The 20,453-nt window shown below is 35.1% G+C and overlaps 1 protein-coding gene across 5 annotated transcripts in view; it reads left to right on the forward strand.

Moving 5' to 3' along the window:
• FUT9 (fucosyltransferase 9) overlaps nucleotides 1–20,453 on the forward strand; it is a 212,494-nt gene that overhangs the window by 181,313 nt on the left and 10,728 nt on the right. For 3 of the 5 annotated variants that reach the window (XM_044757480.2, XM_070496402.1, XM_070496404.1), the window contains exon 3: nucleotides 7,587–11,978. The exons of the other annotated variants lie outside the window; for them this stretch is intronic. In XM_044757480.2, the coding sequence (XP_044613415.1) occupies nucleotides 7,595–8,674 (1,080 nt within the window). In that variant the 5' untranslated portion in view covers nucleotides 7,587–7,594 and the 3' untranslated portion in view covers nucleotides 8,675–11,978. Of the gene's footprint in view, nucleotides 1–7,586; nucleotides 11,979–20,453 lie in introns of those variants that run through there. 5 annotated transcript variants of the gene reach the window in all.

Here is a 20,453-nt window from a genome sequence, read left to right on the forward strand (position 1 = left end):
GTATGTGCCAGAGTGTGTTCTGAGGGATAGTCAGGAAGAGTACTGGTGACCCAAACTGGCATATTTTGGTGGCAGCTTCTGCAGTATTTGGAGGTAGGAAAACAGAGGCTTAACCCTGGAAATACCAGAGATCGTACATTTTTCCCTCTTGGCCCGTCCGCTCAAGTTCCAAAGGTCTTTGAGAAAGGTTCACAAACACAAATTTGATAGCATTCGAAACATCAACCAGTATCTTCTTGCCAAAAAGTAAATGGCATCTTTCCCAAAGGCAGGAGGCGTTTGGCTCAGGATCTAATGGGAGAAATGTGGGACCTCAGAGAAGGAAGGCCCATGAGAAAGGTTCAGTAGAATGTGAAGTGTCAAGGGAATCTTTGAAAGTGAAGTGATGAATATATAACGTTTTATGTACTTTGAGGCAGAATGTAATTTGATATAGAGTATAGAAAATATAAGGCTTATATTTTTATTCTTGCAAAGGTTCTTTGCATAAAAATTGTAGAGACAAATAAAAGCAAAACAAAACAATAACAAAAACAAACAACCCCCCTAAGTTAAATAAAACTGGGCAATTTAAATTATGAACATTGACTGTAGTATTCGGAAGACTTTTCTAGAATCCTAGAGTAATATAATGACACTAAACACCATAATTATTAGATGGGGAACAAATTGTTCTTTGAGCCTGCTTGAGCAGATTACTGATAGTTCAGTTAGACACCACCTACCACCAAATACCTAAATTCTGGGTGGAGTCTATGGCTTAACATAAAATGAAAAGATTTGTTTGCTCTTTTGAGAATTTATATGTATATTTTTTTAAGCCAGATAATTACGGACTTATTTTGAAAGATTCAAATTATATACTTCATATCCTCCAGTAAGAAAAAAAGGAGGAGGGGAGAAAATCAGTTGAGTTTTTTTTTCTTGGTTAGAATTTGTTTTGTTTTTTGTTTTGATTTGTTTGTTCAAGCATAAAGACAATTAAAACTAATGTAAACAAAAAGGAAATTATTGAGAGTTTATGGGTAGTTCTTGGAGCTGAAGGAATACCTGAAGAACCAAGCCCAGGGAAACGGGATCCCGACTAGCTCCTTGCACCTGGGCAGCAGTCTTATGCTCGTTTTCTCAGGGAACCCCACTGCGATTAATCAGCTCCAACATTTTTCCCTCTTGGCCCTTGCACTCACGTTCCAAAGTCCCAGCAGGAAAGTTTGAATGATCTGGCTCCCCTGGTGAACATTGGTGAGGAAAGGAGGAGATATATTTCTCTGCAGTCCCAAAGATTGCACCCACGAGAGGTGATATCCCAATAAGAAATTGGGTGCTATTCTCAGAAGAAGGGAGAGTGATTGTCAGGCAGTAAAAACCAATAAATATCTGCCACAAAATCCTTTAAGTACAATATGCTTATATTGTAACCCTTTGTGAAAAGGCTGATTGCATGAACTACTGAAAAACCTTGCTTATATTCATTAGAAATTTTTTCTTATATATTTTATTTGTACATTATTAATAATGAGTTATGTTTTGAACTTAGAGGAGAATGTGTGTGTGTGTGGTTAGAAAGGGTAATAATTTTCATAGAAGTCGGAAGAGATCTATCATTCCAAAAGAGTTTCAGCTATGATGAGAGCTCTGATTCCTGACTATTTAACAGAGAAAAATAACATAATAGCAGACACTTACCTAGTTCTTTCTATGGTCTGGGCACTATCAGAAGCACTTTTCAAATTTTATTTTATTGAAGAAGGAAGAAGCCACAAGGTGACTATATGTGCAATCTTTCTTTCTTTCTTTCTTTTTTTTTTTAACTAATTCTAACTTTAGTCCATCTATCAATTGGTCAATGATTTGCTTCTCGTCTTTGGAGTTGATCCAAACATCCCCAAATGGATCCAAAGTTCTATTCACAGAACAAAATTCTGTTCAACAATGATCTTTACACATTTTTAGTGAGGATAAAAAGTCTGACCTTATCAGGGATGGTTTGATTGTGTACCCACACAACAAATAGAGAATAAGTGTACCACACAGGGATTGTCAAACATGTTGACCCAAGAGCTCCTAAAGGCATAAGAGACAGTCTCTTCAACCCCTCATGCCTATTACTGCAAGACAGAGAGGTGGGGTGAAGAAGTAGGTGGTGGCTGCAATGTAGGGAAAAAGTCCCATGGGACAAGTTGCAAGTCCAACTGTCCTCTTCTATCTTAAAGTTTTAAGCAAGTGTGGAATTCTATTCTACAGTATACCCTTGTTTCCTCCAATTTAAAATAAGTATTCAAAACACTCATATACCAAAAAAAACTTAAAGTGGAATTACAACTCCTTGAAGAAGGCTCCTGTTCTTTTTGGTTTCACATTTTTCTCCCTAATACCTTGAAGTATGTTCATGGTTTGGGAATCACAACTGGAACCTTTTCTAGTCCAAGCTCTCTTCCATTCCCTAACACTTCAACACTCAGCAGCGCAGTCTTCAAGTATGACTGGAAGTAGTCTCTGAATGGAAAGCAGCTTCATATGTGTACCAAGTCTTATCAAGTAGTGTTTTTACTAAAGATTCTGTCATTAATGCTAAAATCTTTAAATTATATTCTTTTATAGTACTTGAACCTATTTTAAAAAGTTGAAAAGTTTGAATTATCCTATTTACTGTTACAATTTACTTTATGCTATAAATTTATTGCTGTCTCTGGTGAAAGCTATAGTAACACTGCTGCAAGTGCTTTAAAAATAAATTCTATCGATTAACAGTTCAAGACATGTTGGATACCCAGCTGAATTTTAGTTATGAGGAGGATGTGAAAAGGTTCCTGTCAAGGGGATGTCAATTTGGCTCCAAGAGGCAGACTTTTCTGACAGCTTCTGTACAAAGCAGGGGTCACTGAGTAACTGCCCCTGTTGGTTAGTAATTGACTCCGACAGCACTGAAAAGTTGAGGGGAGAGGATGTGCAAAGAGTTAATGAGAAGTTCAAGGAATACAAAATGTCCAGGAAGCAGGAAAACTGACAGGCACACAGTGGAAGGAACATTGTATCTGCCTAGTGACCAATTCTTTCTTATTTGGCCAAAAAAGGAGTCACGGGACTAAAATGTACTAAATAGATGCCAACTTTGAGATGCAACAAAGACAGGCAAAACTGGAAGATTTTGCTCATCTAGTGGTAGGAATACCTGTATGTCAATTTAAATGGTAGTTATGCTGTAGAGGGATATATGTTAAATGCACAGAGAAAGCAACTAAGTATACATTCATTCATTCACACACAGCTCATTTTTGTTTATCAAGTTACCAAGCATTTTACCTTGCATATATTTGGGACTCAGCAATCCCCTCATTCATTCATGCAACATATACAGCATTTATTAAGCACCTACTGTATTCTGGTGATCAGAATTCAGCAGTAATGAAACAAAGCCCCTCATGGAGCTTATATTCTGGTATCATCAAGATGATTGCATTCTCCTGGCTGCAGACTGGGGAATCTGTGAACACAAAAGGTAGTCATCAAGTGCCCAGACTCTGGAGCCTGATAGCCTGGGTCTGAAAGTATACTCTGCCACTTCTAACTGTGTGACCTTGGGCAAGTTTCTTAACTATATTGGGCCTCATTTTCTTCATCAATAAAATGGGAATATAGTGAAGTAATACGTGTGCTTACATATCTACATACGTTAATATAAATGCTCAGATCAATGTTTGGCACTAACAAGCACCGTATAAGTGTCTGGTATTGTTCTGATTAAAGGAAATTTATGTAAATTTAACTCATGGGTAAATAGTCCTCAATTATAAAGAATGGAGACCAGGAAATCAAGACAATAAAACTTGAGGTGCCAAATGCACCTCAATGGATTATCAATGTTTGTATTATTTGTTCAAAGAAGATTGTAGAAGTCAAGAAAGAACATAACTCAATGGTCAAGCTAGTTAACTATGTCTTTGGCTTTCAATTTTCTTATCTGTGAAGATGTGATAAAAGGCCCCCTTGATAGGGGCTCTATGAGGATTGTGGGAAATGATGTGTGCAAAATGCTAGCACAAGGCCCAGCTGAGAGTGAGCATTTCTTAAATGTGGGCTATTAAAGTTGTAACCTGGTTGTATTGAATTGATATCATTTATTTAGATGGTTTTTGCCATTGCATTTCAATTCAAAAAAGATTTGAGGAAGCTTTCAATGAGAGCATTTCTAAAAACCATTAATCACCGGCCTCGTAGAAAAACAGAACAAAACACTGGAGTGCTCAATCAAATCAGGTATCTTAAAGATCAATATTACTCCATTAGAAAGGAGATCCTTCCAGTAAGTTTTCTGAGTCTGTAGATCTCAAAGTCTAGAAAAAATTGAGAGATTGTCCAACTAGTTAAGTTTATAAAGCAGGATCAGACATAACTAAACTGCCATAAATTTACGCTTGAATTACATCATGATATATATTCAATACTCTTTATTGATAAATTTTTGTATTTTTGCATCTGTCTTCATAAATGAAATAGACTTTTTTTAACTTTCCATATTTCTTTTGGTAACAAGATAAAAATTGGCTCACATAATGAGTTAAGCTTCTTTGCTTATTTTTCTGTTCTCTACAATGATTTTATTTTTAAGGTGATAGCATTCCTTATTCATTGAATTGTTAATATCACTCCCGCAACATCATCTAGGTCTAGTGTTTGTTTTTAGTTGTTATCATTTATGAATTCCATTTCTTTAACTGCTATTTCTTTAATCAGAATTTCTGATTAAAATTGGCATTTTTCTATTTGTGCAGAAATACAACTATTCATTTAATCAGATTTTCAAATTTATTACCATAAAATTACTCAATATAATCATTTCTAGTTTTTTTCTATATTAAATCAATAATTATTGACTCTTTTTTGGCATTTAATTTGAATTTCTCTTTTTCTTGATTATCCTTGCCTGAAGTTTATCTTAGTATTTTTTTCCAGTTTTATTGAGTTATAACTGACATGTAACATTATATTAGTTTAAGGTGTACAACATCATGATTTGGTGTATGTAATATTGCAGAAAGATTACCATAATAAGTTTAGTTAACATCCATCACCTCCCATGGTTACATGTGATGTTATTGATCGTCTCAAATTTTTGCTCTCAATTTTAATGATTTCTATCACTACTTTTATTTTTAACTTCTTATTTCTTTAGCTTTGGACCATTATTCTTTGTCCAGCTTGTTGAGTTGACCAAATTGTTAATTAGTTTCCCCAAAATTGTGCAAATCTGTAAATTTACTTCTAAGTACTGTTGTAAGTACCTTTCACAAAATTTGATATGTAGTACCATCAATGTCATTTAGTTCTAAAGGGTTGAGATTTCCATCATATTCCTCCCTGAGTTTCTTTGCAGCTCAAGGGTTCATTAATAGTTCCCAGACATATTTAGCATACACGTATTTGTTTTCCTTTTCTTATTCACTGGACAGGACTGAAGCTAACTTTGATGGTAAGCCTGTCTTTGATTACTATAGTTCTGTTCTAGGAGTGCTCCAGAATACAATGTCCAGACTCTTTGGACTGACAAAATCAAGCTTTACTACATAGAGAATGTCAAATGCTTTAAGAAAAACTGCATAACAAAAAAATATGACTTTTAAAATGTTCACATAAATTTAAGTAACTAAATGAAGGACAATTTCTCCCTTCTTCTGGAAGGAAAATATCTAACGTTTCCGCACTAGCTTTGGTCAAGATTTCAAAATACTTTACTGAATCTGGAATTGATAGACCATATTATTTTGGTGAGAAAAACAATGAGATTCACAGAATCAGTAAGAATTTGATCAGGAGATAGTTTCGCAAACATATTTCATATTTTATCTTTGTGTTCATAGTCATAAGGAGGCATGAATGTCAAAGAGGAAAAATCTTGAAGACATTTGATTTAAAAAAATTTAAACGGCTTCACTCATCTTTTTGGCTGCAATCTGCTAAGATTCACAAGATCAATATTGTTCTCCATGAAATATATTTCTTTTTTTGAGAATCCGTTTATTTTTATAATACTAGCATCATTTTAATGCTAAGCAAAACTGCTTTAATGCCCCAGTACTACATAAGAGAAAATGTTGTTCTAATGCCATTAGAGCATTTGATTACCACATCCAGTAGATATTGGATGTACTAACAGATTATTAAAAGTAAGCAAAGAAAATTGTAAGAAAAAATAAAAATAAAACTATGAGGGGTTTTAATTTATCAAATTTTTGCATCAGTGTACTCACTAGAAAACAAAACAAAACAAAAAACAGATATCAAATCAAGAGTTGCCATTTTTTACAGCATGATCATCCTGATGCATTCTTAGCGGTGAAGAAAGATTTATGCTAAAAAACAAAAATATAATTTTTTCCTTTAAATAGTTTGGTTTTCTACTGAATTCCATCTGAACTGCGAAGTTATATTACAGTCTCAAAAAGTGCACTGGTAAATAAGTCATTATTATCAACTGGGAGATGTTCCTGAATCTGATGTGGTTTCAAAATACTAAAAATATTAGTCATAGCTTTGGTGATGACAGTCTTTGTTGTGCCAGATTTCCATAAGCAAGTAAAAACATAACAGGTAAGGATGGCATTGAAAAAAAATGTAACTTGGCTTGAAGGTATGCTGGTACATTTATAACAAATTCTGACTCATTATTTGAAGAATATAAGGGAAACTTCCTTTTATTTTTTATTTATTTTGTTTGTTTTTTATTGCAGTAACATTGGTTTATAATATTATATAAATTTCATTGTTAGATATTTCAACTTCTGTGTAGATTACATCATGTTCACCACCCAAAGACTAATTACAATCCATCCCCACACAAATGTGCCTAATCACCCCTTTCACTCTCCTCCCTCCCTTCTTCCCCTCTAGCAACCACCAATCCAATCTGTTTCTATGTGTTTGTCATTGTTTTTATCTTCTACTTTTCATTGAGATCATACAGTATTTGACTTTCTCCCTCTGACTTATTTCACTCAGCATAATACCCTCAAGTTCCATCCATGTTGTTACAAATCACAGGATGTCATCATTTCTTATGACTGAGTAGTATTCCACTGTGTATATATACCATATCTTCTTCATCCATTCGTCCTTTGATAGGCACCTAGGTTGCTTCCAAGTCTTGGCTATTGTGAATAATGCTGCAATGAACATAGGGGTGCGTGTATCTTTATGCGTTCGTGTTTTCAAGTTCTTTGGAAAAATACCCAGCAGTAGGATAGCTGGATTATATGGTAGATCTAGTCTTAAGTTTTTGAAGAAACTCCATACTGTTTTCCACAGTGGCTGCACCAGTTTGCACCCCCGCCAGCAGTGTATGAGTGTTCCCTTCTCTCCACATCCTCTCCAACACTTATTGGGAAACTTCCTTTTAAAAGTAGTCTCTTGCCTTAAATGAAAGTTCTATTTCTCTCAATAGTTTGATAACACTGAAAAGGTAAATGCAGTTGATTTTGTGATTAAGTGTATTTTAGGATGTACCACCTGTTCATCTCAAATTATATTTATGACTTACTCCTCATCCCTGCCCCTACCTATCCCTCTATCTTTCTCTTTCTGTTTCACAGAAAAAAGTATGACACCAGCATCCAAAGGAATTCTCCGCCCATTTTTAATCGTCTGCATTATCCTGGGCTGCTTCGTGGCATGTCTGTTCATTTACATCAAGCCCACCAACAGCTGGATCTTCAGTCCAATGGAGTCAGCCAGCTCAGTGCTGAAAATGAAAAATTTCTTCTCCACCAAAACTGATTATTTTAATGAAACTACTATTCTGATTTGGGTGTGGCCTTTTGGGCAGACCTTTGATCTTACATCCTGCCAAGCAATGTTCAATATCCAAGGATGCCACCTCACAACAGACCGTTCTCTGTACAACAAATCTCATGCAGTTCTGATCCATCACCGAGACATCAGTTGGGATCTGACTAATTTACCTCAGCAGGCTAGGCCACCCTTCCAGAAATGGATCTGGATGAATTTGGAATCACCCACTCACACACCCCAAAAGAGTGGTATTGAGCACCTGTTCAATCTGACTCTGACTTATCGCCGCGACTCAGATATCCAAGTGCCTTATGGCTTCTTGACAGTGAGCACAAACCCCTTCATGTTTGAAGTGCCAAGCAAAGAGAAGTTAGTGTGCTGGGTTGTAAGTAACTGGAACCCTGAGCACGCCAGGGTCAAGTATTACAATGAACTAAGCAAAAGTATTGAAATCCATACCTATGGGCAAGCATTTGGAGAGTATGTGAATGATAAAAATTTGATTCCTACCATATCTACTTGCAAATTTTATCTTTCCTTTGAAAACTCCATCCACAAAGATTACATCACAGAAAAGCTCTACAATGCTTTTCTGGCTGGCTCTGTACCTGTTGTTCTGGGGCCATCTAGGGAAAACTATGAAAATTATATTCCAGCAGATTCATTCATTCATGTGGAGGATTATAACTCTCCCAGTGAGCTAGCAAAGTATCTGAAGGAGGTTGACAAAAACGATAAGTTATACCTTAGTTACTTTAACTGGAGGAAGGATTTCACAGTAAATCTTCCACGATTTTGGGAATCACATGCATGCTTGGCTTGTGATCATGTGAAAAGGCATCAGGAATATAAATCTGTCGGTAATCTAGAGAAATGGTTTTGGAATTAAAGTTTTTCATCATTTGCACACTTGGCAAATTATTTTGATGAGATATTATTCAAGTTTTGTGGATGAAAAGAGAGACAACATTCCGCTTTTGTGTCACAATTTATTTTTATCACTCTCTGTTGGGTAACATGTATATTTTGATGGAGATTTTCAAGAGCTCAGCATTAGCAATCATTCCATTTGGTTTTAAATTATCTTGTATATACCTAATTATGTGTGCTGAAAAATAATTTATTCTTTGCTATCATTCGTAAACAGTTTTTTCACATTTTTGTAGTTGTTTGCAATGTAAGTTTGTGATATGATTATTGTTTCTACATTGATCAACTGTTTAATCTATTTGGGAAATGAAGATGCACATCTTAAAATATGAGATATTTTCACTAGATAGTATAATCTCTAGTTCCAAGTTTGCATAATGTAACAAAGGAAAAGTGTTTGCAATTGAATTCTAACCTCTTTGACTTCGAACTTGAACAAAGTGTATAACTGTCTCTATTTGATCTATTTTTTACCTGTTTACCACATTTGTTTAGGCAGAATTATTCCTATAGTGAATAAAAAAGATAGTGAAGCAGAACTGTGATATTCAGAAAGCTATTAGACTTCCCATTTATTTTCACTAAGCTTACTCGCAAATGTAGCTACTAGTTCTCATGATCTTAAATTAAATTATTCAAGTGTTTTAAAATATCCAATTTTTTGAGAGTTTTAGTACCTGAGAAATAATCCTAATAACAGTTAAGGAAATCTAAGGCAGTTCTCTTCCTGATCCTGATAACACATTATTATTAAAAAACAAATAATTTCCTCAAATAACAAAGGAAAAGGATATGTATAGTTACAAATCATATTTATAAATGGTACGTTTATGTACAACTTTTAATAACATATCAATTTAAAATATCTTTTCTGAAGCCCTAATATTTAAAACAGTATTTATTTTGCTATATGGAGAAATAAATAGATATAACATTTGATAGGTTTGTTCTATCATTTAAAAGAACCTAAACGAAATTATCAAGGTGTTAGAAGATGTGGGAGTCTATAGGAAACACACAACGCTAACACAGAGTAAGATCTCAATGCATATTTGTTGAATGAATAAATAAATGGCATTGAAAGTCATGGAAAAATTTTTGTTTGTTTCAATGAAGTGACAGTTCTAGCCTAGAGGTACTAACTGGAGATGACGTTTCTTATTCCATTTTAGCAATTATTCACATATAGTACACTGCCCTCAGGGTTTTACAGAACCAAAATAAACTTATCATTACATTAGGTTTTTGGAGAATTTATCTCTGAACTTGCGGTTGCTTTATAGCATTTCTCCTCCATAAGGGTTAGGGGCTGGATGTAAGCAGAGAATAGTAGGTGAGAAAAGATGGGATTCTAAGAATTCTTCAAGGAAAGCATTCCCCCCAAAAGTCTTTAATGACTTTATCCCATTCAGGCCAAAAATCCATCAGAAGAATCAACATGTTCTGATGACATCCATTTGTAGAGAGGGGCAAATTTCAATTCAGTAAGGAGACGTGTCGAACAATCCAGACTCTTTTTTTGAGGGAATGAGATCTCTGGAGCACCCAAAGGATCTGAGCAGAGGAAGATCCTTGTATTGGGTGGAGAATTGTTTGATCCTCAGGTTTATTTCTTTACCCACGATTGAACAGGGATGCTGTGTCAGGTAATGTACTAACCAGAGATAAAGATGAACAAGGTACATACTATCACAGCCTTAAAGGAGCTTCCAGTTAAGAGGTGAGGTACATAAGAGCTTCCTCTGAGTCTGTGTTTATGCACATACTACTCTCAATGGAGTTTATATGAGTCACCACTGATTTAACAAAAATAAGACAGCAAATTTCCCCAACTGCTTAGCTATTTGACATGTTTCTGAGCTGCAAACTTTGTTACTCACTTGAACCAATGTAGATTCCCTTCATGTTATCTGTTCTAACCACACTGCATTAAGAAATAGTATGTCTGTGTGGATGCCCTCCCAGATAAGGAAAGATCTCCACATGATCTTTTATTTCTCATGTTAAAATAATCAAATTCATACATTTACTTTGTTATTTTTTGGCCTATGAAAAGTATAAGGATCTGAAGAGGATGTATTGCCAACAAGTTTAGAAAGTACCTGCTTTTCTGAAAGCCGAAAAACATTCAACGTCATGACAACCTGCCTTTCTGTGGCAGATGCTCATGATTTCCGAGAAGTAAGAAATCTGAATCATTGTCTCTATTATCAGATTCGAATTTGGTTTCTTTCTTAGACTTTGACTATAATCACATGCTGATAATATGATTCAAGCCAAGGCAATAATATTAAGTGACTAACTGGCACCACTGTATATTGAAAACCCATTACCGAGTCCCAGAAGAATGTTTTCTGAGTTTGAAGTGCCAAAATGAATGAGGTAACTTCAGTTCTGGGGCCATTGATCAGTGAGTTTTAGGGCTAGAAGGAATTATAACAATGTTTACAAACCAATCCCTTTATTCTATTTATGAGTTAACTAGATTCAGAGATAATATTTATTCAAGACATATGTTGAGACGCACCCACACACTCACACACCCCGCAGCTAATGACAGCCAATATTAGAATTTAAGGCTCTTATCTTTCTTAATCCTGCATTCTTGTTCATTGTATTTCTCACTTTATCATAGAAGTACATCTCAGTTCCTACAAATGTGAATGCCTTATAGGTATTATTAGGGCCTGTAGAATATTACACTCTATGTGGAGGCATTCTGACCTTTGAAAAGGTATAGAATAAACAGAACATCAAATTTATTAGCATTCTTTCTGGTTTAGATATTTTAGAAGTTGAGCTTTAGGAGAAGGAAATGGATTTTCAATACATTTTAAATGCAGTACTTGAATGTATTGAAATGCAACCCTCAAGATGCTGTATGGTTCTCAGCTACTCCTTCAATAAATCCTGTGGATTGCAATTCTTTTTAAGGATATCATATGGTGAAAGATATTGATTTGACAAAATTGGCTTGCTGCTTGTTATAAAAACAATTATGCCAGGGGACAGATTGTGGATATAAAAAAGAATAGATTGTTTAAAAAGTTTTATTTCAAAATATCAAAAATCTATTACCTTCAATGGGCTGAATATTTAAATATTAATTATTGTAGGCCTTACTAGTAGGAATATATGAATATTAGTTGTTATAGGCTTTATGAGTAACAAAATACACTGAATTCTCCATATCCAGCAGTATTACAGTCTGAAAACAAAAGACATGACAGTCACATTTTATGATAGCCATAAATTTGACAATATGAAGTAGAAACAAAAAAATTATCTTAGTGGGAAACCAATATCAGCTTAAAAATTTTATATTTGCTGCATGAGTCCTTACTATGCTAGAATGTACAGAAACGTTTTCTGTTGTGAGGGCTTAGAAACCTCAGAGCATTTGAGTGTAAAGTGACAGAATATTTAGGAATTGTTTACTGAGCCTTTAAATTCTTGCCTCCAGTTTGAGGTTAAATACGGAAAGAATAGGAACCTATACTGTTGATATGTTTTGCCTGCCTATTTTCAAACTAGATTCCATGAGTCTTAAGGTAATCACCTAGAAAATGTCTGCATGAATTAATGTTACCAAAACAAGGTTTAGGTCCTTACATTATGACTTAGTGCTTAACCATATCTTTGAGTTCCCTTGAACTCTGATCTCATTTAGGAACTTTTTAACAAATTAATTATAATCAAGCTGTTAAATCAAGCTTCAGGATTTAAAAGATAAGCACAGCGCACAACAGAGAGGAGGATCTAAAACTAGGTGTTGAATGAATAAACAAATTGCATTAGAGGTTATGAAAAATATTTTTTAAGTATGATAACAGTCCCAGTTTATTGGTACCAGCTAGAGATGATATTTTATATTCATTTCATTGGTCGGTTTGCTGCCTAGATGCGAAAGGAAGGCATTGTATGTCCTTCCAGACTTACTGCGTTCTAAGACCCCCTAAGAAGTAACATTTCAAGAAAGATTAGAAAGGATTTGGAACATGTTAACATTCTATTCAAATATTAATATACCAACTGTTTCTAATAGGAAAGACAGTAAGTATTTAACAAGAATATAAAGTTCAAGCACTGTGAAGGGCACATATTTATTACCAAACTATGCACGAAGAGAAATATAATTTCTTTCCTCCCTAACTGCACTCCTTTGTATTGCAATCAGTCAATTAAGAGGATATTTTTTTCTAGATGTCTCTCATCTAGAGATTTTGTAGCATTTTGCAAATGGGTAAGCTCCACTACCATCCAAAGTGTTCTCTGTCTCAGTAATTCATATTGAATGTATCTGTAGTCATAAGCATTGTATAGAACAATCAACAGAACATAACTGAGAGAGAGCCTGCTAAACCAGAAATGTGAATACTGCTAGGCTGGGTTATGGGTTCAACAAACCATAATTTTGAGAAAGCCGCTTAACTTCTCTGGACCTTGTTGTTTGTAAGATTCCTTCTAGCACTATTACTCTCTCATCTAAGATCTAAACTGATATATGCACATATTTGCAAATGAAATTTCAGTGACCATCTCAAAATAAGTTTTTGGAGGTAAATATTCCAAACAGATTTCCCTCTTCTTTTTCTGAATAGACTTTTAAAGTATAAAACTGATTATTTAACCTAATATGTGGAGAGAACCTAATCCAATGCTTGGACTATAGCAAGTCCTCAATTAACTAACTTTCCTCCTCCAACTCTTTCCTACTCTTATTTCCCTACCTGCATCCTCCGCAATTCATGCGCTCACTGCTCACTGAGACCTTAATTGCTTGCAGAAAACCAACCCACATATTGGCTTTATTTTAAAATATTGTAGATATTTTTAATACCATCCAGATTCTTACGACAATAATCTAAAATTTTTTATTGATGCAAAAATTTCAGGGAAACAGTGGAGGCACATAGTCATTCCCCAGATGACAATAAAATGGGGAGTATGATTTGAATACGCTAGATTAAATACGTCTAGATAATTTAGTTATTTTTGAATTCATGGTTAATATATATTTATGCATTTGATTTACTTTAAAAATGTTTTGAAGAATTTAAAAAGGACCTCTGCAACATCAACCACCTTTCCTCAGTGTGACTGAAAGCCTAGTTCCTGCTTCTTCTGACCTGGAATCACCAAAAGTCTTTATTAACAATACCGGTTTCTGGGCCCTGCTCATTCAGTTAGAATCTCTTGAAATAAGTCCAAACAACCATGCTTTTAATACATTTCCTAAGTTAGTCTGTTCCATACTATAATTTGTGACCCATCCTAAGCCAGCAGTTCTCAAACACACATATGTCTTTGGGACTTCCTGGATCGGTTGCGTAAGAATCTTTTGAAAGAGTGTTAATAATACACAGCTTCTGATTCTCTGGGTCTGAGATGAGAGCTGGAATCTGTATTTTAAAAATCTCCCCAGATAGTTCTGATGTGCTGTCAGGTTTGAGGTCTATGTCTTCGCCACCCACTAAATGGGAAGTATTCTATTACTCAATATATACAAGTTATCACCTGGAATCTTCCAGAATATGTCAGTAAAGTATTCCTCTACTTCAAGATCCAAGACATTCTCTATGCCTATTATTTCATGCATAAGCATAATGCTGACTGACTAATCTCTTCATCTGGGGCAGGTGATTTACAGTCTCCAGAACCTCTTTCAATTATTGAGTGGTTTATAGCAGTATTTCTCAAGCCTGGATGCACATCTGAATCACCGGTAGAGGATTTAAAGCTGCAGATGTCCAAACCCCATCTCCAGAGACCTGATCCAGTTGGTCTGAGAGAGGCCCCAGAATCAAACAGTTGTAGAGGTGCCACAGGTGATACCAATGTGGGGCCACCTCTGGGAACCACCGGTCTACACAGAACGCATGAGCAGTTCTTGGCCTGGAGGAATTAATAGGATAAGAAGAGGTTATATATCTTAAAAAAATACCTCTCATTCTCTTTTTAGCTTCTAACGACATGTTTGCATTTTGCAATGTGGAAGACTGGACTACACAATTAGTAGAATCCTTTATAACCACAAAATCTTATGCTGCTGTGATCTGCTTATCCTCTCTACGGGTTTAAAAGACCTCTTCCCCAGGTCCCAAAGTCCTTGCTTGGTGGATGGAAACATAGCTTGCAATTGGGATATAGCAATGAGCTATAGCACGTGGATTCTTGGTGACCACAGATGTAGAATTGAACCCCAGCTCTGCCACTCACTGTGTGCAAGCGACTTGGCTTCTCTTAGCCTCAGATTTTACATCTGCAAAGTGGAGGCAGCTTATTCCTGATGTGTTTCTTGTGAGGACAAGTGAAATGACATTTAAGTGACTAGACAATGTGTTCAATTAGTATCATTTGTTATCATAAAAGATCATTGTGCGGAACTCAAAACTATTTCTGAAATTTCAGTTCTAAAATTCTGAAAACACTAAGCAGACAGCTTATACGAATCATTGCAAATTTAAATAAGCCAAAGAAATGTTCTTCAGGAAAAGAGAAACAAACAAATATAGTGTGGAAGCATGCACTTGTGTCTTCCATAATTACTAAGCAAGGAAGGGGTATGGGGAGCTGACAGTGGTAGCACATGGGCATTATTGGCATTACTGAACACATAAACCATTTCTGAAAATAATTGGAACACAAGCAGGCCTAATTTTCCCTCACCATTATAAGCAATCAGTAAATTAATAGTCAATTTAGCTTATTATCAGTTGGTATAGCTTATGTCACAGAATGCAGTAGCAGGAAGATCCCCAGAGATCATTTTCTGGTAAGGAAAAAGGCCTAGAAATATTCAACAACTTGACTTACTCCATCACTTCAGTTGGTCCACCAGCTTAGTCACAGAGCTACTGAATGATGTAAGTTAAGAAACAGAATCAAGTCTCCAACTACTTTTCCTAAAGTTAAAAAAAAAGCTAAAGCTTACTTTTAAAATGTTAGGGTACAAATTCAATAAATAGGAATATATTTGTTTGGTGGTACAGAAATAAAATAATTCTTAGCCAGACTGTGATTAAGACTACTCTAATTGCTAATTGCATAATAAATACGGGTTTGACAAGAGTAATCTCAGCTGTTCATATGCACAATTTCTAAGTTGTACTGTAATGGAAAAAAAAAGTAAACATAAGGAAAATTTTTAAATTTATGTGTGAGTAAATAAATCATATTCAAAGTAGTATTTTTAAGTAGCTCCTAATCGTCTCACTTTAAAGAGTATTAGAAATGTTTATTTCAGATACATTAGAAAACTTCAAAAATCGATTATTTTTCTGAGTTTTCTGGCAACCAAATTGTTAAATTTGTTGTGTATGTAAAGTATGTTAAATTAGAGCTGGCTAGAATTGCATTATGAAAAACAAATTTTAGCTGAAAAATTCTAAAAGTGCTTTCTACAGAAAGGTATTTTAACCATGGCGAATCTTTATACACATGGCTGCATTCCATTTTGATTAATGAGCGTGCAGGAGAAAGGCAGGCTCAGCAGAAACGGTACCCAGACTAAATTAACCCAGTACTACTCATTATGCAAGAAATATGTGCCAGAGTTACCATAATGCATCCCCTGATCTCAGATTGGCCTCATTAGCTACCTTCAGTCCCTTAGATGAGACAATCCTGGAGATGCCATCTTCCAAGGCGAGATTGCCAGAAGAGAGCTCACTATCATCTAGAACAGGATATGTGTCTACAGGGACTATAATGAGCTTAGGCCTTTCACATACTGGTTTTCTTTTTCAATAGGCCTTGAACCAACCAAGAATATCTGGTTGTCTATGTAAAACTCGGAGCAGTCCACATTTTAGATAACAGATGACCTATCTTAAATATTTTACATATTATTTTAAAATAATCAATCAAAGAACAAAGACTATCATACTTGAGACCAGGTGTTTACTACAAGGAAAAGAAAAGTCAGCTTGCAGATGCTCTACATTCAAATCAATGAGAGCTCTTGCCCTGGAACACTAACAGGTTATGTGGCATTGGAAATGGAGATAGGAAAAAGGAGTGAAAATAATGACACCTTTTTTACTCTTAAATAAAAAGTTTAAATCTTTAGAGCTATCAGCATGATGGCAGCCTTCAAAAACAATATATTTAGTTTTGTGCTTTTTTTCCCCTCCTTTTTTTTAAGGTTAAGTTTGGTAGGGGTCAGGGTTAGTGGAGCAATTAAGACAATATAAAAATAATATTTCCATAAATCATGCGTAAGATGAAGGTAAGAAGTAATGTTTGCTGGAGGAAATGCAACTGGTCAAAACTATTTGAATGAAATTATTGAGATTAATCATCTTCATTGGAATAATGTCATTTTTTTCTGAATCCAAAACAACGTTGTATGTCATGGAGATTTTTAAAGGGAAAAAGAGCTAAGTCTGAATGTAGATTCAAGTTCACAAAGCTGCAGCAAGGAGAAAAGTGGTGACAAGAAACACAGAAAGAGCAGTAAACTAAGTTCTAGTTTACACAATCTATAGTACAATTCACTAGCTTTTCTGGGCCACAGATTTCTCATTTGTCAACCGAGTGTGGTGGACTTTACATTAGAATCACCTGGGAAGTTCTTCATAAATCTTGATTTGTTGATTACACATTCTGGTTTAATTACCCTGGCAAAGGGCACAAGCTGTCACATATTCTAGAATTTTCCTTCTTTTCTTCCTGCTCCCTTTCATGGGGCCATGTTGATGCTCTGCGACCCGTAAGAAAAGGGGTAAAGAAAATTAACAGGCAATTTCTTTAGGAGCTCTCATGAAAGGGTTGCTAAAGAAGGAAGCTAGGATGGAGTTTTACAAAGGAAGAGCAGGAACTTTACCTGCTTCCTCTGATCTCATTTCCTCAAGAACACACATAGGGACACACATATGCCTAGACCTTTTATATGTAGTGAAACTTTGAACAAAACAACATACACTCAAGTAAGGAAGGTCAAAGCTATCATGCTGAAAGAAAATGTGCCAATTCTAGCCAATATGTCAATTGTAAGGGTCAGTAATCCATAAATTATTTGGATGGTAATTGTGTGTTTTAGTAATGTAATGTGATTTTGCACTATTGTATTGTCATATTTAAGAAGACTCTTAAAAACACCCTGAAACCTAGATGCCAAATGTACAGTTTATAAGTTCATGTTATTTCTGATAAGGATTTAACTGCATTGTGCTAATAGTTGTTTAATGCTATTAACTTTCTGTATGTGTATTATTGCGATGCAGACCTGATAGGGTCGTTGTAAGCACACTAATTAGTCATCTGAATTTTTCTAGATAAAATCACACATTGATCAGAAATCACTTTTCTACTTATTTTTTTGTAGAGTATTTTTCCACACTTGAAAAAACATGATTTTGTATCAAACATCAGCTTTTCTTTAAAATCTTATTTTAGTAGCTAGTGCATGTTTGAAATAAGATGTGTTAGAGATTATATGACTATATTAAGGTTGTGTTATATTAGGTGAAAAAAATGCATGCCGTTGATGAATCATGCATCTTTGGGGGGTTTACACTGCCAACACACACAGGCTTTGTCTCAATCCATGTGCATGATTCACATCCTTTCAAAAGTCCTCTTTACACTTCAGTAAAGTGAAAATGTTATTCTTAGTGCTACTGAGCCAATAAACAATGCTGCTTTGCATTTTTCCCTCACTTTGCAGCATATTGTAGTAAATTTTTCCCTAAAATTTTCTTCCTGGAGTTTCTTGTTGGCAATAAAATACAACAAATAAAATCATTTGTTGGCAAATGATACAATTTACTGTACAAAGCAACTTACTATTATGAAGCATGAAGATGTGAAAAAAACCATCTTAATCCGTTCCATACTATGAACACAATATTCTGGCAGCTTTTTCTACAATCAAGAACGGTTTGGGTTTTTTTTTTACACTGCCAAAATCAGTACTACTGCCAAGGAGGATTAAAACACTTGAGGCCAGGTCTTCACAACACTAAACTGGGCGATAACGTAGAACATTCAGGCAATGCGGACAGCCAATCAGTGTCACTGGTGTAGGAAAAAGAATGTAAACCCAATCTTTTTCTGAGTAATGGGTAATCAAGAAAAAAATGATTGTATAAGAACTATGAATCTTGGCTGCAGAGACCAAGCCTCTGCCTGCTGATAATTTGCAGTAGTCTTTCCAAACAGAAATTACTCCATTCAATGAAGTCTTGTTTTTGTTTTTGTTTTGTGTTCTTTTTCAGAAAATATACTTGTGCTTTTGAAAGGGCTTAATTCCAAACAGATAATATGTGTGAACCAACGGCCATGCCTCAAATGAAATTAGTCATTCATCATAATACAGTAAGGCTAGAACATAGCACTTGGTGACTTAAAACGCCAAGATAAGCATTTACGCTGTTGGAAGGTAATTTCATTGCTAAGCTGTTAAACCAGAGGGGATCCTATTTATACATTTATTTATTTATTTATTTACAGAAGTTTGGTTCATTCAAGTTCAATTTTAACAGCTTCAGTGAAGTTAGTTTAATGGTAAGAAATGTTGACTTTCACTACTATTCCAAATGAAAATCAGGCAATTGAGTCTTGCTACATCCCGGAGTAAAGCATTAATCCAAATGATGAGTAGTCAGTTCTAGCAGTGTAGAGGCCAACTTTACCAGCCAGGATGTTGCATTTGTATGACATGCAGCAAACACTGATCTGGGCTCTTAGTTTGCTACCATATTGTTCCCTTTGTTGATTCAACCTGTGAATAACATAACATGTTATGGCAGCTAAGCAAATGTTTTAATAAGCCATGAAAGGCAAAATGCCATAGGGAATCTGTATATTCAGCTATTTGGAGAACTTGTGTTTTCCACAAATTAAACTGGAGATGTCATTTGAAATTTCCTTCCTTCAAAAATGCCATCGCATTGTGGATTCCTGCCCATTGATGTCTTTCCGGGCTTATAAATATATGGTGTTATTGCTACAGTTATAATTTTGTGAAATTTTGTTCAGCAATTAATAGTGACTTCAGCAATCTGTGTTAAAATCCCAAGGCAGAAATAAATGTGTAAAAGATTTGAGCCTATATGTGCAAGAAGAACTCTCTTTCTTCAATCATATTTCCTATACTCAGTGTTAAGTACTTCACTGATTCACCAAGGAGTTATTCCTTGGATGTGTAAATAATGATGTTCTTTTCAGGCCTAGTGAATTCCTGTACTGTGACTATTTAAAATAAAAGAATTCAATTTAAATGTGCAGTAGTTAGTGCTGGTTATTTATAATGGTTACATTCAAAATCATTCACTTGAGAGATTCCTTTTCACTTACATGCAAATCTAGATTCTCTGTATATATTGAATTAAAATTTTAAAACCAAATAAATATATTTTACAGATTATGCATTCATTACAAATACCCAATCAAAAAATGACAGTCAGTGTATGCACACATGTAAACTGTTCTTCACTAGTTTGTTTCCTGAATCCCGCATTGTTTTAGTGGACTTGGGCTGCAATTAGGTCTTTAATGATTTGGGCTCATGGCGGGGAATAGGAGAATCTTTCCCACTCTCTTCATTCTGCCTGGATCCCAGCTTGAAGGATGCCTCCGCTTGCATTCTCAATTCTCTACTACTCTACGTGCTTTACTGATTGTTTGTATTCCGGCTAATAGACTCAACAGTGACCAATAGACTAAAGTCCCAAGTGTATATATCCATTATGGACTTCTCTCTTCAGCCATTTGCCTCTAATTTCCAATTGCCT

Source organism: Equus asinus, chromosome 24, assembly GCF_041296235.1.
Source record: "Equus asinus isolate D_3611 breed Donkey chromosome 24, EquAss-T2T_v2, whole genome shotgun sequence".
NCBI classification, from domain to species: Eukaryota; Metazoa; Chordata; class Mammalia; order Perissodactyla; family Equidae; genus Equus; species Equus asinus.